At 47.5% G+C, this 22551-nt stretch overlaps 1 protein-coding gene across 8 annotated transcripts in view; it reads right to left on the bottom strand.

Annotated features, from left to right (window-relative positions):
- Positions 1-5962, bottom strand: part of CSNK1D (casein kinase 1 delta) — a 662772-nt gene extending 656810 nt beyond the window's left edge. For 7 of the 8 annotated variants that reach the window (XR_013598728.1, XR_013598729.1, XM_078653753.1 and 4 more), the window contains exon 1: positions 5396-5949. Coding sequence is in view for 6 of the 8 variants with exons in the window: in XM_078653753.1 (XP_078509879.1) it covers positions 5396-5471 (76 nt within the window). In the remaining 2 variants the exon portion in view is untranslated. Of the gene's footprint in view, positions 1-5395 lie in introns of all 8 variants that reach the window. The other variant, XM_078653754.1, reaches the window with a different exon arrangement.
- Positions 5963-22551: the final 16589 nt, after the last annotated feature.

Raw genomic sequence — 22551 nt, 5'->3', positions numbered from 1 at the left:
CAGCATTAAAACTTTCGCCTGCTTGTTTTGCCCATCTGTGCACAGACGCCTAGGTTTCGTCTGAGGTCCTTCACCTGTCTCTATATCCTTCAGCTCTGTCTCTATGACCTGTTTAAGGGCGGGGAAGTCATCCTGAAAGATTCTGAACAGTTGCTCCAGAAATACCCTTGTGATGGAGGCTTCGTTACACTGCGTACCGCTCATCGCAGAGTCCTCAGATCACGCCTGGACCTGCTCGGACTTTTTCACTGGTGTTTTGTTAAGAAATCTTTCACGTTGCATAGGGTAGTCATGGTGGTGCAGCTGGCAGGCCCTGGCACCAGCAGAGACACGTGATGCAGGGCCCCAACCCCTATATTAGACTGTGATGTACGCACTCAGGGACCAAGAGGGTCGTGTCCAGCAGGAGAGCGTGCCAGTAGTGGGAGCCGAGAGCAACACCTGGAATGAAAGAGGGTCCATGCCTCGTGCTGCGTCGGCAGATACCTGTGCACCAGCGCTGGAATGTCAGATGAGCTGCTCACAGTCCCCACTTAATCCTGGCAGGTCCGCACCTATGCACCCACTTCTTGGAGTTGGGGCAGCAAGTAGGGTGAGAAAGCAACAACGTGGCTCGAAAACTACTGCAGGCCCAAAGGGAAGCAGGATTACAAGGCACCCAGCGGGGATGTACGTTGTTACAATGCAGGTTGTAACAACGCATACCTTTACCACGCGGCCGCTACAACGCAAGTCGTTACCACGACTTGCGTTGGAGGGCGCGGATTTAGGATTTTTATAATTTTATATTCCAACACCAGTCCCCGTAACAGTAGGGAAGCTGTTGGAATATAAATTTATAAAATTCCTTATCCCACAGCGCCCTCCAGCGCAAGTCGTGGTAACGACTTGCGTTGTAACGGCCGCGTGGTAAAGGTACCGCGTGGTAAAAACTTCGTGGTAAAGGTTGTTTACCGCCCAGCGGCAGTGAGGAGTGCCCCTGGGGTATAACCCACGCTGCGAATGGAGGGTGGGTAAATCCGGATGGCCCTGCTCCCCCACTCGGGAGGCATCACTTGCCTTAAAGGGGGCGGGGTGGGCGGGCTGCGTCCCAGAGGGCTCCTGTGTTGCTGCGCCGCAGTGCGTAGAGGTCTACCAACTTATTTCAGGACTGTTATTCCCCACTCTTTCCCTGTTCAGGACGGCCCTCAGTACATGGCAATTCAGCCCCCAGGCCCTAATCAAAGGAAGAGGCATGTGGTAGTAGGATGGGGCTCCCGAGCGAACGATCGGGCTGCAGAAGGTCCACTAAGGACAGGCCCTTGTCCCGCACCACACCGCCACTCACCACGCAGTCACCCGGCTGCAACAGCATGTAAGCACTGCTGCGGGCGATCAGGCGAGTAGTAACTGGGGCCCAGGCTGCAAGTGTGTGGGGGCGTTATTAACAGACCAGGAAGGGACAAGGAGCAATGGTCAGCAGGGCGCACTCCCAGGCCTTAAAAGTCCAAGCCCTACAGCTTCAGCCATGTTGGAAACATAGCACCCGCCAGCTACTCCAGAGCGGTGACCCATGTCTCTCTGGGCCCCCGGTGGCACAGAAATGGGATGGGTAGTGTGTGGCGCAGGAACATTTTCCAGTGTTGAGTGTCCCGGGAGAGGTCGGCTTCTGCCCCGAACAGCAAGGGGAGAGCAAAGCACTGGGAGTCTGCCTCACTCTGGTGCTATCTTGGCGTCCCTCCTCCTCCAGATTTAAACTTAAGCGTTGTTTGTAAAGAAAGAGTCAGTGACAAAAACATTGTTGGTGTGTGCGTTTGCCAACTACAATTGCAGTAAGATAACAAGCGCGGTCAAGAAAGTGAAAGAGGACCGCGCTGCAACCGGAGCATGGGTCTTTATGGGGGCATGTGTTTCTAATTAGAAACACATGGCCCCATAAAAATAATAAAGTGCTTTGCGACAGCAGCAAAGCAGGCGACCCAGTCCGGGTCAAAGGGTGTCTACCAAGACCCTCATTTTCAATGGCAGGCCACCGTTTAGCATAAACAGTGACTCCAGCCAATGGAAATGAGGGGCGGGGCTTAGAGTTCCTTTCTGAAAACCCCTCATCCACAAAAATCTCTCGCCGAGCGAGCAGCACTTTGTTGCGCTGCAACGCACGAGAGACCTAAAAAAGACTAGGGCTATCTTGCACAATTAGGAGGGGGAGATTATTCCTAATTTATTGACCTTTCGTGTCCTACATTGGAAATAGATTTTAATGGTTCTTATTCGCTCCCTTTTTGGATCCTTTATTTTTTTTATTTTTTTTAAACATGTAAGAGTGAACACAGTACCTCTAACACACTGAAGATTAGACTCCTTGGATGATCTTATGTAATGATGGTGGTATGTTTCAAAACTGTACTAGGAGTATGAGATTGTAACTAACAATATTTAATGGTACATGTTCTACACAAGGTTAACAAAAAAGATGGGGGGGGCGGTAACAAAAGTAACAATTAGGGCTCATCCCTCACTTAACTACATCATTCAAAAGGGCTCCAGATCAGCCCACCTTGCACTACCAGATTGCTTAGAAAGCAGGTCTCCTGTGAGAAAGCATGTAACCTAGTGTGAGAAAAGGGTACCGTCCTCTCACTTTTTAAGAAACCAGTAAGGCGGCGAACGTGGCTCTCTTAAAATGTTTTGCCAGTATAAGAAAAGAATAGACAATACATTGAGCATCTTTTCGTTTAAACTGAGCACGAGAGCCCCACAGTATATTTGTTGCTAGATTCTGAAAGGATTAAGAAGCAGGAGATGTTCTCACATGAACGACGGCAAGAGTAGTAACAAAGAAGTGTGGAAAGCCTAAAAGAGGCCGCACAAAAGTGACATTCTTTTACTTTATTAGCCTCTCAAATAGCTTAGGCTTCCATTGCACTCTGTCCCCCAAGTATACACATCAAGAAAAGTCTCCAGTTTTTCAGTTTCATTAATTCTAGAAAATTAATTGGGCTGTACAGATAATTCAGAAAATGTAATCCGTACTGTCTAAAAGTGGTAGTTCTGAGTTTTTAAATACAACAAGTAACGAGTAATATGTGGCAAGCATATTGTTCAACTAACATTCGTGCCACTAATACATAATAGTGCGTGATCAGCCTCTTTGGGAAAGTAAAAAACATCAGTCACGCGATAAAAATTATTTCAGGAGGTAGTTAAAGCCAAGTTAAATGAGTTAATTGTAGAATTTCGTGTTTCAGAGTCCAAACGCTCGGAGTCAAGAAAAAAAGACAGTTCAAGGTTGCATACCTCGATCGAGTTTGTTACATATAACATCCATCATTCAATTCAGGCTCTGAGACAAAGATTTTTAAGTGTTCAAACTCCACAAATGGTATGCAAAACGGATGCTCCAGCAAGACTAAGGGAGGGACAGGGGGTTGTTGTTCCCCCAAAATATGGCAAATTGGTTTTAAGCCGTGAAGCCATTTGTGTATTTTGAGCACTTAAAATCCTTCGTCTCGGAGCCAGAATCTGAGATGCATATTACACGTAACAAACTGGATCGAAGAATGAAACTCTGATCTGTGTCATTTTGCTGGACTCTGAACGTTTGGACTTTGTGAAACACTAAGTTCCGCAATGAACTCTCACTCCTTTTTCGCTACGTCCGGAGATATTTTTGATGGATTGACTGGTGTGTTTCCCCTTTCTTAAAGACAAGGATCACGTACTATGATGGATTATTGGCATATACTTTATTTGGGCAACGTGCTTGGTACATTACCACCAGTTACTTCATGTATTTAAAAACTGAACTGTCACCTTAGTACAGTTGGGATTTAATTTTCTGAACTTTTGACCCCAATTAATGAATTTTCTTGGAATAAAACTGCAAAACGGGTTACTTTTTGGAACGTGTACTATTTGGAGGCTGAGTGCAGCGAAAGATTGCGTTATCCGATAAGCTAAAGGTAAAACAATATTTAACGTGGTTCCCTCATTACCCCAGCTACCAATGGCACCGCTTTTCACAGGATTGCGAAAGTTTGCAGGCAGCGTATTTTATTTTGGCAGCGCAGACGAATGAGGTGTAAGTGGCACTGAAGAGACAAGTGTAATACTTGCATCTACTGCCAAGGCCCTGTTCATTACAGTGATAACCAAGGGACACAAAAAGATAATTTTCCTGACAGTACGAGGTGACTTCTGAGGAGACAATTGGAAGGGAAGCACTGGTAAGACTTGAAAGACCACCGTTGATCCCGAGGTGACTATAATCTCAAGCACAGGATATGCACATCTGTTAGGCAAAGTATAGATCTGTGGGATAGATAAAGTGGTACAAACAGAGGCATTGAGACGCTCTAAGTATAATGAAGTGTTGGATTAGACCAGCCCTGGGACTACAGTTTATCTCAAGAAAATGTACGTTTACTCGTAGTTCCACTTCTCCGAAAACAGACTTGTGAGACACTGCTGATTACATTACATTAGTTCTATGACGTTCTCGGAAGTTCTAATAGTCCTTAAGTCACTGCCTTCCCCGCCTGTAGTTTACACCGTGCTAGATGGCCGCTCCATTCTGGTGTTCTATTTACAACTTTAAATTGGAGAAATGCTAAATGTTGAAAGGAAAGCCCACAACTCTTTCCGCAAGCTAAGGCTTGTGTCCCTACGTTCGTACCCTACCACTCCCTCCCCCTAGGGGGATGTTTACATAAGTGAAGACGTGCAGCGACTGTACTCGGCCTTCTGTGTAAGGTTCGGTGCCCTATGGGTGCAGATGGGACACAATCATTGAAACCATTTACCTTTTTAACTAAAACCTGACGTTTCCTTAGCTCAAGGCCCTTAAAACTCAGAGTGGTGCCTCAACCTTTCCGCCCCCAACCTATAAGACTCCTCTGCCTCACCATAATCTCAGACTCTCGCCAAAAGAACACGATCCATTGTAACCTCTAAACCAGTGACTGGCCCCCCTCAACTCCCCAAAAATATGCACTGCTCACCACACCACAATACGCTCCCTGGAATACAAACTCCGTACTCTTCACATTTGCACTACCCCAACATACAAGGGTTGGTGACCCTCAAAGTAACTAACAGGATCTATAATGCCAACCACACCCTTCAGTACACGTAATGTACTCCCCTTAAGCTTACATAGAAACGTACTCCCCCACCCCCCCTCAGCTTGCACAATCTGTTCTGCTCCCCGTGGCAGGCACCAACCACTAAAAGTCCCCCAAAACAAGGGCTCTATGCTTTAGTCATTGACACTCCTAAGCTCTGTATTTCTCACACTTCTTCCACCGCCCAGAACCCACAAGCCTATAAATCCCAACTCCCCCCGCCCCTCCAATGTGTACCCTCTCAATACGATATCACCACTGTTGTATTTCCACATTCGCCCTAACTTCCTCACCCAAATAAATGTCCCCGAAAGAGCCGCTGCCGATCTTCCGACCCAGTCGGTATCTGTTCCCAACCCGAAGCTCCATGACTATCGTTCTGTTCGGCTCCCGGGGATCCTGGGGCGGCTCCCCGGCCTGTTGGATCTTCCCTGGTCCAGAGACTCCTTGTCACCGCGAATACAGCTTTAATTATTCTGACACCTTCCAGAATATGCGGGTTTTAGTCCCCGGTTCCGCCTTTTGGACCCAGCAACAGCTAATTGTCTTCTCCCGGATGGCCTGGCTCCTGTTCCCGAGTTTCAAGTCTCGCCTCCTCCGGCTCCCCCCGGTCAGACCCCGGGCGTCACTGTCCCCATAGCTCACTCGGCCCCCGGTGGCGGTGGACTCTCAATGGCCCGATGTATGGCTTGCCCGGGCTCCGGGGCTCTTGCTCAGCCACCGCTTGCACTGAGGAGCCCTCAGACAGCCCCGGATTCCGTCGGATGCCGGCTGCCCCTGCGCCCGATCAGTTCTTTCTACCCGGACTACGGTCAGCCATACTCTGTGACGTCACTTCCCTTGACAACGGCGGCCAGGCGGGGCCAAAACAAGTAGAGGTGGGCGGGAACAGTTAAGGCCGGGACCCGAGACGGCTCTCCGGGAAGGCCATTTACGCAAGGCCCCGGCTTTAGGCCTTAAGATCCGGAGCTTATTCGGAATATTGGTTAAAAATCTGGAGTTTCCGTTAGAGCAAAGCAATATCATATTGCCAATATGATGTTTTATTGATATGACGCAAGATATAAGTATGATAGTTTGTGCCCTTATTACTCATCTTTAAACCCAGTGTTTATTTCCGACAGGCTAAAGTGTACCTGTCCAGCAGAAACGATAGGGAATAAAGCACAGTAAAAATGATAGGCGTTAACAGATCAACATTTTGCAAAGGAGGAACTGTGTAAATGGTACTCTTCATATTTCCAGACGACACCTCAGTCTACTGATACTCAGTAGGGACCAGTGTTACTTGCCGCCCTCCGCGGAACATCATACTTGACTTTAGAGAGCACTAAATATTGTGGGAGTTGGGTTAAAACGAAAAGGATTTCTTTGCACATTATATGCAGTAAGGAAAACATTCACAGATGGTGTGCTGCACCATGTATTTTTAGGAACACCTTAATGTTTAAAGGCATCATGCAACAAACATAAAAATATGACAAGGCCTCTTGTAAATTAAAATAAAAGGGTATTTATTTTACCTGCAGAACCGTTTCGCTTTAGTGAATCACTTCACTGCTGTGAGAGGTATATATTAAAAGTGCTTGTTTTCAAACATGAACTCAGAAACATTCATGGCTCTCCTTGCCCTGACGATTAAGCCATTTGTGAACCAAGAAGCAAGTTAGTTGTCATGCGCACCCTCTGGATGGCCTAGAGATTATTGTTATACCTGCAGCAGCATTTCAGTCCATTAAACGAAAGAGAGGGTTTTGTATAGCACGCACCCTAAACTCATGTATTTCAAGGTGCTCTGATATGTGATAAGGAAAAAAGGAGGCAAAGTGAGAAAAAAAATTGGCTAGGATTGCACAATTTGTTCAAGCGGGGAAGCTTGCGTATAATGATGACGTTTTCTGGTTTCACCTTGTGCAATTCAGCAACTAGATTGATGTCCCTTTCATAGCTGCCAAGGTTTCAGATTGCTTATGTGTGACATTTTCATAATTTCACTGTAATTATGAATGACATTCAACAACTATGAGTGACACTTTCTTGCAAGCAAAATCAAGCGATCAAGATGAGGGAAACCTATAAAATATTATCCTCCTTCTTTCCCCTTGTGTGTTTTTCCCTCTCTTGCTCTGGGTCAAAGTCATGATGTAGAAAAATAAGTACTGGCCCCCAAAAATTAGTGTTAGTGGGCCCCATTTGCAACCATGGGCTCAAATTAAGCATTGGCTGTGGGTGTCTGAGGAGATATAATGCTGACATAGTGTACTGGAACTGATGGTAAGTTCTAATGTTTCTCACTCCAGTTCTTAAGTACTATGTCAGCTGGCATAAACCTATGGAAGAAAGGAAAGTATGTACCACTGAGAAATGTGTCACCCATCCAAGGGGAGGCTGTAGCATCATTTGTTTAGCTCCTGAGTTTAAAGAGAGGATTAGCCAAGAAGGTCAGAGATTTATCAACACCACAATTGACAACTACAACAAACACTCACCATCTCACTCCACCAAACACTTGTCTTGACACACATAATTGCCCTAACAAACACAACTGTACACCACCAAATAAATAACACATTGCACATGCACACACACACACACACTTAAATCATGAGGGAAGCTTACATTGTGAATCTATGTGTGGTGAGCCGAACGTTTTCACCCATTTATGTGTGTGATCTGCTGCAGCTGGTGCCTTTATTAAGAACTGTAAACTCTTCGATGGTGCACAACAACTCCAGGGTCTCTTCACTAGACTCTGAATTATATTGTCCCATGATGGTGCCATGAGCGTCCAGAATAGAATTTTGTTGACCTCTAGTTCCATACTTAAAAGTCGCACATTACACTTAGAAACTTTCAAAAGCATTGCGTTGCTTTAACAACATTAAACTTTTTTTCCGTCTGTGTTCAAGCTATTCATTTCTTTTATGCTCCTTCCGTATATCTTTCATCCTTAATTCTTTCTTCCTTTTTGTGTTAATCTTTTTCTTCCTTTCATAACTCCACTTCTCTCTTAGGTCCTTTTATGCTTTTCTTTCACTTCCCTTTATTAGTTTCTTCCTCATATTCATTATTTACACATTTTTTTTACAATGATATGCAATTGTTTATTAGTTTCACAGTTATTCATACTTGCACTTATTGAAAACCAGTCCTGTGCGGCCAGTCCCATGGCTTCTGAATAGCACACTGCTGCACGATTTACGTAGCAAATATTTGAAATACTCTTCTTGTGCACAGGCTCTTAGAGCCAGAGCCAGCCCCGGCTCGGATCTGGCTCAGCTCTCCCTGTTATTTTGTTGCCTCACTCACCTGGCCGTCCGAGTTTCAGGCTGCCACGCCACGCCTGCTAGTGGGTCGTGTGGAGACTGATTAAGCTAGATAGATTAACAAACAAATAAATACAGCTGCTCACCTCACCTCATGCACAACACCAAGATCCATGATCACACTGGCTACGTGGCATAAAGCAGGAGAGATGCTGCCCGCTCCAAGACCAGAGTAACAGAGAGGGTTATAATGCTGTGTCACTTAGTCTGGACTTGGAGTGCACAGCACAGGAAACAGAGAGCTGCCGCCCCAGGCCCAATAAACTCAGATGTGTCCTGTAGAAAAGAGTTGTCAGAATCACATGAGCAGCTGATTAACAGCCTCATACTATAAAAGCTGCTCATATCTTTTATTTATCAGCAACCAGCTCTGCTTGGAATTTACACTTACCTGGACCCTGCCTGTCTGGGGGCCGGTTTGCTGTTACAGGGTGCCACATCGTGTGAGGCTGCGCCGCAGCCGGGTTGAGAGCGAGACTCAGCTGATGAATGCAGCAAGGTCTCCAGGGCGCGGCACAGTGGGTACCAACTCAGGCTCTCAAATGATGAATTAGTTTGCAATGCTTCAGTATGTGTGCAGTAGGCTGTGGTCACTGTGGACTGCATGCTGCCAGAAGTGCAACTGGGTCATGCTGCTTCACCAAATGGAGCACAGCTTCTAATACAGTGGCAGCGCCTTACAGTCAGAAACCTGCTAGAAAGACACTATGCATATGCGTAACAATGCATTTCAGTGCGGTAATGCAGATTACCACACTCAAATGCTTTAGTTTAATGCCTGATGTGTGGAACTTAGCAGGACTCCCCTTTCCCTCTCTAGTTTTACATGAAAAGAAGCTATTGGCTTGTCTTTAATTTGTGCTGCATGGCGTTAGAGCGTGGATGGCAGACACAAGCCACATTAAGGCAGCCACTGCCTGTGCAGTTAAGAGCGTTGGGATCAGGTGGGAGGGGGTATTTCGACAGACAACGAGGAGGAGAAATTAATTATTTATGTGATTATCCCTTGTGGTAGTCTGTCAAATTCCCCCAACCAGGCCCCACTGTCCCACCGCTCTTATCTGCATGGGCTGCAGCTGCATGAAGGTGTGGCATGTTTTGTGCTTAAGGATTCCAGAGAAGCTCGAGCTGAGCCAGAGCCTTGCATCTGGGTCATGCTTGGCTCCTGCACAGCGGCGGCTCCTCCACTATGCACTATGGCAAAAGAGCGCCTCTCCACCCAGCCCCGCCCCCACAGAAGCTGCAGAACTTGAAAAAATAAAACGATAATAAAGCTCAGGCCAATCGTGATGCTGCTCTCACGCATGAGAGCAGTGTTGTTAGGATTGGCCGCAGGGCAGTCTGGGAGTCGGTACCTGCAGTGGGGCCAGAAGCGCGGCGATGAGGTGATGCAGTTGGCATTCAGGTACGTTTTTTGTTTTGTTTTGTCCACCCCCCCCCCCACTTTGCCCCGACACCAATCATGACTGCTCTTGCCTTCAGTGGTTCGCCCACATCTATCACAAATCTCTTGACCCAAATACTTTGAAAATTCCAGTATGGGTGTTTATCCACAATGGTTTTATCACACTAAAGGGGTTGTTGGGAGTACTTATCATCCTCGGTACCACTCCACTATACACTATACTCACAAAAAAGTAACGGTACATTTGAAAAATATATAGGCAACAACTACTACGGTGTAGGTGTAGGTGTAGCAAAAAGGGCATTAGTTTTATTAAGACGAGAACCCTCACTCACCCAAAGGTGACATGATTCATCATTGGGTTCCCTCTTACACACTGTGACCGCAAGGTAAACAGTGTGGGCTACAACTCTCCCTCAGGAGAGGAGCGTGAGGTGTTTTCAATCATCCAATGGAAGTCGGCGTGAGGGGCAGAGTGCAAATTAAATATAAAGTGATTCAAAATGAACTCATGGGATACAAAATTAACTTTAATAGGTGTCCCCGATGGTTAGAGCTAAAAAGCTAAGTGAGAAATAGGGGTATAGATATTCCCTATTAAGTTAAGGTCAACATGTTTCTGCCTGTGTGACCTACTGGTTCATGGCATTCTTCAGGACCCACTTGTAGGCACTCTGCTATTATCGTGCAAAAAATAGTACTAAAAAGTGAAAACTACCATACTCTAATGTAATGGCATCAGTCAATGTGGTACCAGCTGCAGTCCGGTCCACAATCTGTAAGAAGTATAAACCTTCATTAGAAATGTTACATAGTTCATGGACCAAATACATTTCCCACAATTTTTGTGTACACACACCGGTGTGAACCCCACCTCACAGGACACACGACAAAAAATCATATTGGCATGCTATAGTGGTTAAACATATCACCAATTAGGTAGTACTAATGTACCTCCGCCTTCCAGGGCTCCTTTACTGACAGACCTAAGGAGTCTGAAGGTGTAGACATGAAAATAAAGTAATAACATTAAAATGAAAATTTTGAAACACAGACCCTCTCTATTTCTAACACTGGTATTCAGCTTGTCATATGGTAGCATGTTCCTTATATTGCTTTGAACATGTTGTGCACTCACTACTATTTTACAGAGCCATACAATTACTAGCTTAATCTAGGATCATTACTTTCCTTAGTATCAATCCCAACAAATGAAACAAATATATAATAAAATATCCTCTCGTATTATTGTCTCAGAGCTCTTACTGAGTGTATGCACCTGCCTCTATTATGCTTAGTGCATGTTCAGGATATATTTATATAGGGTTAAAATCATTTCTCCTGCCCAAGTGGTTTCCTGTTATTTATGTATGTTATTTGTAGAACATCGTGCGTGATGCGAGTATACAATTTGTGGTGACAATTCTTATTCTATTTTAAGGCTAATCCTGTACATTATATGCCTCAGTCCGGCTTTGTAAATGCCCAATTCCTCTAACAGGGCTATCAGCATCTCTCCAATCAACCAGATACAGAAAAACTTCTGTGTTTCTATGTGTGACGGGGCGGGTCGCCTGTCCGAGGGACCGAATCATATACAAGACTGGTGGTCCGTTGCCCCCCTTACACCTGCTTCTGTCCCCTCTTTACAGCACCAAGCACCCTACTCCCAGGAGGAATGGCACGAAAGGGACGCTGATCCCCTTTGGGGTTACAAGGAGCTGGAGAAGTACGGTCCCTTTAACTGGGAGCATCTCACCGAAGAAACCCCTCCCCTGTGGAACGTCACCACGCCGGCCCAGTCAAAAGGGGAAGGAACCCAGGAAGAGACAGACAACGTTTCCCAGGAGTACGGAGAGCGAGAAGGTGATCGAAAGAAGTGGACGAGACCGGAGAGCGAGGAGGACAAGGACGAGTCCGAGCCGACTCCGAAGACCAGAGGGGACCCTGAGAAGACAGGAGGCCACCGTCTTCACGAGTCGCCCCGTCACGCTCCCGCGGGAGGAGCGTGGCTCCAACAGGTACGGGGCAAAGTAGCGGGTTGGGTGGGACGGCGTGTCCAACCTGCCGACTAAATAACCTGCGTGTATAATACTTGTATAGCCCTTGTAAAGTCTCCAGAGCCCTCCCCTCCTCACAAGCACTTTGGAAGCACTACTGCCGTTTGTAAACAGCTCATAATCACTTGGTTTCCCTCACTCCCGGTCCCTGAATCCCCAGAGCCCATACGATTCTCTAACCCCCCTCCCTCTCTCGTTCCTTTCTCCTACGGCTGCCGAACCAGACGGAGGACCGACTTACCACCCCTGGCCCACCCTGGATCCTCTCAAGAAACCAGCCACGGACCCTGCAGCCTTTGCCCGAGAGAGGATAACAAGTCGGAGAAGGAAATCTTATACTAAAATAAAGCCATCTCTTAAAGCACTATTCAAAGTCTCTGACTCCGTCACTCCCTCCCCTTCCACCCCGTTACAAGTGGTGTCAGATGTGGGATTACCACCACAGCCCATCTGCGATATTGAGATGGACGCCCTGATTCAGCACATGATAAAAGGTCAAGAAAAACTTGAGTGGGCAGTGGAGCGGCAACTGTCCTCCGCCCAGGCAGACCGAGAACTTTTCAAAACTACCATTACTGCCCACATCGAAAGCCTACAGAAGAATGTGCCGCCTCCAACAATATCTCCTCCCTGAGAAGGCAGGATTCATGTGCCCAATCCAACCGGCTTTGCTCTACAAAAGTACGTGTCGGGCGAAGATCCCGACGCCTTTATGACAAACTTTGAACGGGCGGCCAGGGCTTTGGGGTGGCCGGAAGACAAATGGCCCTTCTTCCTGGCCCCGTTACTGACTGGTGAGGCACAGTTCGCCTATCAGGTGGCTAACCCCCTAGGCAACACTCCCTATCAGTTAGTCAAAGAGGTGATACTAAACCACCTCGGACTTGACCAGGAAGCCTACCGCGTGTGGTTTAGAAAGGAAAGAGGGGTCCCAGGCGAAAACCCCAAACCCTCTTTTTTCGCCTAAAAATGGCCGCCGACAAATGGTGAAACCCGAGTCTAGTAGCAAGGAAGAAGTGATGAATCAAATCTACCTGGAACAGTTTATGGAAGCCCTCCCATATGCCTTCCAGAGGTGGCTCAGACAGCATTCGGGACTCACCATAGACCAAGCCATTGAAATGGCCGCCAATTATGCGAGGGCTCAGGGCTGGGAAAACGAGAAGGCCAGTAAAAACGCCCCACCTCCTAAAACCGAAAACAAACCAAAGCCTATGGTGGATCCAATACGACCTAGACAGCATGGAATGGTGTCTCCCCTTTTAAAAGGGCCCCAGTGCTTCGAGTGTGGCGAATGGGGCCACATTGCGAGGTTGTGTCCCAGAAAGCGGCCTACCGAGGAACCCATGGAAGTGGGTTACCTTCCCAAAGCTGTTCTCTACTCTGCCGAATTGGGTACTTCGTTTTATGTGAGTATGAGGATGAATGGCTATACAGTAAGAGCCCATCTAGATTTGGGGTGTAGACAATCGGTCGTGCAAGAACGCTTTGTCCTCCCCAACCAGCATGTCCCAGAAACAGTGGTACACATCCGCTGCATCCATGGGGATGTCTAGCCTTACCCCCTGGCATTGATAACCCTAACTCCTGTAGACAAGAGTCCTTGTACCGTTAAAGTGAGGGTGGTAGACTCTCTCCCGGAAGATGTCATCCTAGCGGTAGACAACCCTGAGTTCCTCTCCCTTTTTAGGAACTCCCTTAAACAGTCAGTACCCCGGGTAGATAGGCCTCTCCTTGCACTCCTAACGCCAGAACCCTGGGTCATAGACCGCAGTTTCCGTTTCGCTCAAGTAGATGTCATGCACGCACCTTATTGTCTCAGGAGTGTCGTGGAATCCCGATGCTAAGCTCCCTGCTTCACCCCTATCACCCTCGGGAGTCAGGATACAACACTAACACCCAAGAGGTGACCAGGGGGAAAACAGGGTAACAAAACAAGGATAGAGGGGGATGAAAACAGCTCACCTCAATCTTCACCAAAGATAGAGTCAGTTCAATCTTCTCTAGTCTGGTACTGCAGTAAGACAAACAAAGGTTAGTGAAGACAATCCCTCCCCACACTATTCCCCAATGAATGGTCTGTGATAATTTATGTACTTTCAGAATGCGGAGGAGATGCAGGTAATAAGTGACTGGAATGACAGGAAATAACGGTGCTTGAGGGCGGAGTAAAAACCCAGAACGCCTATTTTCTGTGGACAGGAAAACACTTTAAGTAATAACAAGACTTCCTGGGACATAAATTGCAGCTTCTGCAAAGTGCTCACCTAGGATGTTCTGTAACCAGCTTTACACCGTAAAGAAGTAACACCAGAGGGAAGTAGGTGAGTATGCCTTGTTCTATTCACAAGGTACACATAAATATTGTGGAAACCCCACAACGGTAAAGAAGGAATAAGGCGGTAAGCATACCATGCAAGCGGGGAGAGACTTGCTTACTTTGTTATAAGAATAAGAAAACAAGAAACGGGAACAAAAGATAGCACACAAGAAGCAAAACCGCTTCTTGTACTCACATGACGGAAAAGCAGGAAACGCAGGATTCTAAGAAACACGGGCTCCAAACACTAACTCCTCGGACGCCTGTCACCGTGACCCGGAACGAGATCCAACAAGCTGGCTAAACGCGAAGCGTTTCCTGTGCGTCTTGGGCGGGATTAAATAACACAAACAGGCTATTGCGCATGCGCTACTCCTTGCGCATGCGTTCACAGTCTACCATCCACAATTTGCCAACCATTGCCAACCCTGAGTTGAAGAGCGACGGATGAGGTTGGGAAACATAATCGGCAGTGTACGTAAACAAGACATGATTATGAAAGGTAATTGGGGATGCCGGTCAACTGGGCATTGGATCGACGGTGAGCACAGGCACAGGCATGACAGTAGACGACCGAACCCTGTATAAGGCCTGGGAAAGCGCTCACACATCTCAAGATGCACAACAGCAGGTTTATCCCAGGTTTGTCATCAAAAATGACTTACTATATAGGCAATCCAAGGAAGGAAGCATCCTCCAATTATTGGTACCCCTGTCCTTCCGGGAACAGGTATTGTTCTTCGCCCATGCACACCTTACTGCTGGTCATGCCGGGAAAGAAAAGACCACAGAAAGCATACTTCGTCATTTTTTTGGGCCTGGCATATACAAAGATGTACAAGACTATTGTGCTAAGTGTGTAATTTGTCAGAGACGGAATACTCACAGACCCCAAGCAGCCCCCTTACAACCCTTGCCCATCATTGGGGTCCCTTTTGAGCGGGTGTGCATGGACTTGATAGGTCCCCTTCCAAAATCCTCAAAAGGGCACCTATTTGCCCTCGTTATTGTGGACTATGCAACGAGGTTCATAGAAGCGTTCCCTTTAAGGACTCCCAACACTTCGAATATTGCGGATAAATTCGTAGAACTGTTCGCGAGGGTCGGAGTCCCGAAAGATGTCCTATCCGACCAGGGCACACCTTTTACGTCTCGACTTATGAAAGAGGTCTGCAAAACACTGGATATCCGTCATATAAAAACTTCAGTGTACCATCCCCAAACGGACGGGCTGGTTGAACGGTATAACCAGACCCTCAAGACCACACTGAAAAAGATGTTGACCTCAGAGGGACCTGACTGGGATCGGCTGCTATCACTGGCCCTATACGTGCTGCGGGCACAGAAACAGAGCTGTCTAGGATGTTCGGCTTTTGAGATCCTGTACGGTCGTCTTCCTAGGTCACTGTTGGAGATGACGAAAGATGCATGGGAGTCCGAAGAAGAACAAGAACAAAAATCCTTTTTAGAATACACCCTTCAACTGAAATCCAAGCTCGGTAAACTAAGACAGCTCGCCTATTCCAATCTGGAGCAAAAACGTGTTCAACAAAAAAGTCATACGATAAGGGAATAAAAACTACGACGTCTTAAGGTCGGCAACTGGGTCTTAAGGTCGGCAACTGGGCCTTAATCCTCCTTCCTTCCATCAACAGTAAGAGCAGGAATGAATGGCAGGGGCCATATCAGATAATCGAGGCAATTGGGGATACTACCTACAGATTACAGCTTTCATCCTCCAAGACACAGTGCTATCACATCAACCTTCTGAAGGAGTGGCTAGGTCCGGCTCCCCGGGGAACACACCTGGCTGTACCTACCGACCAAACAGAGACATCTACGTTGGAACATCTGGTAGTGAATGACGACCTGTCTCACCACATGAGAGACGACTTAAGCGCCGTCTTGGGCCCCTTTGCAGACTTTTTTCGGATCTGCCGGGGAAGACAAACCTGGTCGAACACCATATCGAGACTCAACCTGGAAAAATCATAAAACAACGACCATATCGGCTCTGAATGATATATCCACTTTCGATGCGTACCCAATACCAAGGGTTGATGAACTGATCGAAAAAATAGGAGACGCTGTGTACATCACCACCCTGGATCTCACCAAGGGGTATTGGCAGGTGCCCCTCCGTGAGGAAGACCGAAAGAAGACCACCTTTATCACGGATGAAGGGATGTATGAATTCACGGTCCTTCCATTCGGTCTGCACGGGGCACCTGCCACCTTCCAGCGCCTTATGAACACTATCTTACAACTGTATCCTTCCTTTAGTTCAGCCTACTTGGACAACATCGTGATATATAGCAGCACCTGGGAGGAGCACCTCTGTCATCTACAGATCATCCTGACCGCCTTAAAACTAGCAGGGCTGCATGTGAACGCGAGAAAATCAAAAGCAGCGTTTACCAGTGGCAATTACTTGGGATATGTCCTGGGAGACGGTACAATAGCACCCCAAAGTGGAAAAGTGAAGGCCATAGAAAAGACTACTTTTCCATCAAACAAGAGAGATCTAAGAACTTTCCTAGGGCTGATTGGCTACTATCGGAGATTCATTCCTAGATTTGCTGAAGCAGCCGCACCCCTGACAGACCTCCTGCGAATAGACATAAAACCCAGAGAGATAAACCAACCCTCCCAAGAGGCATTGAGAGCTTTTGAGGACCTAAAGCGAACAATGACTACTGGTCCTCTCTTGGTATCCCCAGATTTCGCCAAACCCTTCATACTCGCCACTGACGCTTCTAACGTAGGAATTGGGGCTGTTTTGTCGCAAGTGGGGAGGATGGGCTAGAACACCCAATACTGTATGCTAGTAGAAAGCTCTACCCTAGGGAGTGTAGATATTCCACGGTAGAACGGGAATGCTTAGCAATTAAATGGGCCATTGACAAGCTGCAGTATAATCTCGAAGGCAGGCGATTCATCCTCCATACTGACCATGCCCCATTGCGGTGGATGTACAAAAACCGGAGCCCCAATCCCAGGGTGCTCCGGTGGTTCCTGTCCCTCCAGCCCTACATCTTTACGGTATCCCATAAAAAAGGCTCTGAGAACGGGAACGCTGACTTTCTCTCCAGGGTCTTTCCTCTCCCCGATCGGGAGACTCCAGGAGGGGAGGTGTGTGACTGTCGCCTGTCCGAGGGACCGAATCATATACAAGACTGGTGGTCCGTTGCCCCCCTTTCACCTGCTTCTGTCCCCTCTTTACAGCACCAGACACCCTACTCCCAGGAGGAATGGCACGAAAGGGACGGTGATCCCCTTTGGGGTTACAAGGAGCTGGAGAAGTACGGTCCCTTTAACTGGGAGCATCACACCGAAGAAACCCCTCCCCTGTGGAACGTCACCATGCCGGCCCCGTCAAAAGGGGGAGGAACCCAGGAAGAGACGGACAACGTTTCCCAGGAGTACGGAGAGCGAGAAGGTGATCGAAAGAAGTGGACGAGACCGGAGAGCGAGGAGGACGAGACCGAGCCGACTCCGAAGACCAGAGGAGACCCTGAGAAGCAAGGAGGCCACCGTCTTCACGAGTCGCCCCGCCACGCTCCCGCGGGAGGAGCGTGGCTCCAACAGGTACGGGGCAAAGTAGCGGGTTGGGTGGGACGGCGTGTCCAACCTGCCGACTAAATAACCTGCGTCTATAATACTTGTATAGCCCTTGTAAAGTCTCCAGAACCCTCCCCTCCTCACGAGCACTTTGGAAGCACTACTGCCATTTGTAAACAGCTCATAATCACTTGGTTTCCCTCACTCTCGGTCCCTGAATCCCCAGAGCCCATACGATTCTCTAACCCCCCTCCCTCTCTCTTTCCTTTCTCCTACGGCTGCCGAACCGGATGGAGAACCGACTTACCACCCCTGGCCCACCCTGGATCCTCTCAAGAAACCATCCACGGACCCTTCAGCCTTTGCCCGAGAGAGGATAACAAGTCGGAGAAGGAAATCTTATACTAAAATAAAGCCATCTCTTAAAGCACTATTCAAAGTCTCTGACTCCGTCACTCCCTCCCCTTCCACCCCGTTACACTATGTTATTACTTTATTTTCATGTCTACACCTGCAGACTCCTGAGATCTGTCAGTAAAGGACCCCTGGAATGTGGAGGTACATTAGTAGAACCTAAGTGGTGAGATGTTTAACCACTATCGCAGGCCAATATGAATTTTTTGTCGCTGTGAGGTGGGGTTCACACCAGTGTGTATGTACACAAATATTGTGGGAAATGTATTTTGTCCATATACTATGTAACATTTCTAATGAAGATTTATACTTCTTTCAGATTGTGGACCGGACTGCAGCTGGTACCACATTGACTAATGCCATTACATTATTAGAGTATGGTATATTTCACATTTTTTAATACTATTTTTTGCACGAAAATAACAGAGTGACTACAAGTGGGTCCTGAAGAATGCCATGAACCAGTAGGCCACACAGGCAGAAACATGATGCCCCTAACTTAATAGGGAATATCTATACCCCTATTTCTCACTTAGCATTTTAGCTCTAACCATCGGTGACACCTATTAAAGTTAATTTTGTCTCCCATGAGTTCGTTTTAAATCACTTTATATTTAATTTGCACTCTGCCCCTCCCTCCGACTTCCATTGGATGATTGAAGACACCTCACGCTCCTCTCCTGAGGGAGAGTTGTAGCCCACACTGTGTACCTTGAGTTCCCAGTGTGTAAGAGGGAACCCAATGATGAATCATGTCACCTTTGGGTGAGTGAGGGTTCTCGTCTTAATAAGACTAATGCCCTTTTTCCTACACCTACACGGTAATAGTTTTTGCCTATATATTTTTCAAACGTCCTGTTACTTTTTTGTGAGTATAGTATCCACAATGGTTAACACTTCTCCACTAGACTGTTATGCTGATCCTTAGTCTTTCCCACCACATAATATCATCTTGATGTATTTATTTTTGTATTTTAATAGCGCAGCTAATACCCTAGGACGTCTAGGCGCTTGTCATCCAACATCCTGCCAGCAATGAGATAGAAGAAAGGCTAAAGTCTAAGTATAACCGAATGTATGCAGTAAATACCCAAGTCTTCAAACCTTTCCTAAAAGAAAACAGGTCAGGCGAATATTTGAGTTTGTAAGGCAGACGATTCCACAGTCTGGCTGTGATATTTATAAAGCTTTTGCCACCCCAGTTTGAAAGTCGTGATTTTGGGACCTCCACCAACATGTGTGAAGAGGACCGCATTGGTCAGGGTATACCAGCGGAAACGGTCAATCAGATGTGCAGGGCCCTGATTATGCAGTGTAGTAAGTAGTAGTAATAATTCCTTTATTTAGATATAAAACATATCTTTAAAAGATTACCCAAACCACATTATATACAGTTTTGTGAATAAAAAATGTAAAAGAGTAGAAAGATAAAAAAATGACCGTGAGCATGCTTGTTAAAACATTTCAATTTGTAGATTGGCCCTCCCGGTCGTTACAAATTCTATTAATATACATGTTCAATCTAGACAGTAAGCAGTGAGGCCTTAGCAGTGTCCATTTTATCTCGATTGCGGTATGCTTGCTGAATGAATTTGGCCAAATTTATATTTAGGACAATGTTATCTGGAGACAAAGCAGCAATAATGGCATGCCTACAAGTCCGAACTCCCAACCTGTTCCATTCTGGCTTAAGCAAACACCTGCGTTGAGAATTAAATGAAGGACAGATACAGAGCACATGCAAGATTGTTTCTGTTGCTGACCCGCATCCTCTACATGTTGTGTCCTCCTTCTTGCGACGCCAGGTGGGTAGGTTTTGCAGAAAGCGCCAAGCCAGGTGGGTAGGTTTTGCAGAAAGCGCCAATCTCCCATTCTTAGGGCAATCAGGCAGCGCTTTAGATAAAGTGAAAATGTCGTGGACAGGTAGGCGGCAGGGGTTAAACGTTTGTAGGAGTTAACAACTACCCAGGAATGACTACGTTTCATGACAAGAGCTTTATCTGAAGCTAGAGATTTAAGTCTTACACATTTTTTGATTGTATTTTTAAAAACAGTCTGACTAGGGTTAAGAGCCCAAAGGTCGGCAGCTGACATTTGATGGATATAGTCATTCAAAAGGCGGCCGAATGTTCCCCCTGGATTAATCTCATTGATTTCTTTCCAGACTAGAGATTCTAGTGTACTTGGCTCGGCCTGTCTTAATTTATGACAGTGTCAGAGTCTGACTGGGGAAGGACGGACACCACGACTTGGGGGTACTTGATTATCCGTCTTTTATTTAACAGGTAAGTCCCATTCAATAACGATAGAGCAGAGATGCACAAAGTTCGACACAACCCGCTAGGTGCGGTTTCCTTCCTGGCGTGGGCTCCTCTCCCTCGATACTCGTCTCGGCTCCCCCTCGGGCTCTTCTCGGGTCGGAGGTCTGGTGCGACTCGGAAAAGACAGAGACAAGACAGCCGGGTTACTGGATGGTCTGGGGTTAAGACGTGGGAGGGGGTAAGGGAGTGAGGGGTCACCAGGGTTCCACCACCTTTCGTACACCTAGTCGTTACCTAAAGTGACATAGGGAACGTGATCCTGCCCGTGAGCCCCCTCGTCCTACCCCGTCCCACCCCGAGAACTGAATAGCCCTTGAAAACGCCCCCGTACCTTGTGCAGCCACACTTCTCCCTTGGAAGTGTGGCAGGGCGGCTCGTGGGACCGTTGGCCTCCTGGCTTGTCGAGTCTCGGCTCCGGCAACCCCTGTAGTGGCGTGAGGTCCCTTCCGCCTTCTTCCTCCTTGGCGTTCTCCTCCTCGCGGCTAGGCTGCTCCCCTGGAGATTGCGCGCCGGTGTTTGTGAACGGGGCTTCCTTAAACGCCCCTAGAGTCCACGATTGGTTGAGGTCCAATGACGATCTCCTTCCCGATTGGCTGACCATCAGGGAACTTCCCCCTGACGTCAAGGAAGGCAGGTCCAGTGACGGGGTCGGGAATGGCAGAGCCGAGGACATCCAGGAAACGTCCAAGGGGTCCTGCGAACGGGGTGGAAAGTGACAAAGGTTAACAGAAACCTAGCGGCCGCCCATGACAGGGACCACGTCATCGTGACACATCCCACCCCCAGGATTGACCCGATCGGGGGAAAGAGGAAAGCGGGAGAGAAAGTCAACATTCCCCTGCAGAGAACCCTTCCGATGCCTGACGTCAATTTGAAAAGGCTGCAACGCCAGGAACCATCGCAGGATTCGGTCATTGTTCCCCCGGTTACGTTGAAGCCAGGTCAAGGGGGCATGATCGGTATACAACACAAAGGGGCGCCCCTCGAGGTAGTACCTCAGCTTTTCCACCCCCCACCGAACAGCCAGGCACTCCTTTTCAATCGTCGAATAAGCCTGCTCCCTAGGAAACAGTTTTCGGCTGATAAAGAGCACAGGCCTCTCATCACCATGTTCGTCTACCTGAGAAAGGACAGCCCCAATGCCAACCCCAGATGCATCCGTCTGCAAAATGAAAGGCTTAAGGAAATCAGGGGAAACGAGGACAGTGGAAGAGGTCAGGGCGTCTTTCAAAGCCCGGAAAGCCGAGGCGTGCGTGACAGAAGGGGTCGGTAAAGAGGAGGACTTAACAGCTTTACCAAGGAGGTCAGTGGGAGGACCCGCTAGATTAGCAAACTGAGGGATAAACCGGCGGTAATACCCCACCAACCCCAAGAAAGCCCGGAGCTCTTTTTTTGTGGACGGATATGGCAAGGCCTTGATAGCCTCGAGTTTCTCTATCTGAGGTTTGATCTTACCATCCCCTAGAAGATAACCCAGATATCTGACTTGTTGAAAAGCCATTCGAGATTTTTTTGCATTGATGTGCAAATTGGCTTCTTTCAGACTTGACAATATGTGTCCCAGATGTACCAGGTGGTCGTCCCAGGTCTTACTGAACACGACTATATCATCTAGATAAGCCGATGCATATGGTAAGTGAGGTGCCAGTAGGGTATCCATGACTCTCTGAAACGTTGCAGGTGCCCCGTGCAACCCAAAGGGTAGTACCGTGAAGTGGAAATGCCCAGAGGGGGTCGAGAAGGCTGTTTTTTCCCTGTCCTTCATTGCAAGGGGTATCTGCCAATATCCCTTAGTGAGGTCGATGGTGGTAATGTAACTGGCCTCACCAAGGCGTTCCAGGAGTTCATCAACTCTAGGTAAGGGATAGGCATCCTGTTTGGACACCCTGTTAACGGCCCTAAAGTCGATGCAAAACCGAATGCTGCCATCAGGTTTTGGCACCAAAACCACCGGTGAGCACCAGTTGCTGTGGGAAGGTACTATGATCCCGGCCTTTAACATATTTTGTACCTCTGTCTGAAAGGCCTGACGTCTTGCCTCT

Source organism: Lissotriton helveticus, chromosome 7, assembly GCF_964261635.1.
Source record: "Lissotriton helveticus chromosome 7, aLisHel1.1, whole genome shotgun sequence".
In the NCBI taxonomy this organism is placed as follows: domain Eukaryota; kingdom Metazoa; phylum Chordata; class Amphibia; order Caudata; family Salamandridae; genus Lissotriton; species Lissotriton helveticus.
This window is presented reverse-complemented; position numbering and strand designations above follow the sequence as displayed.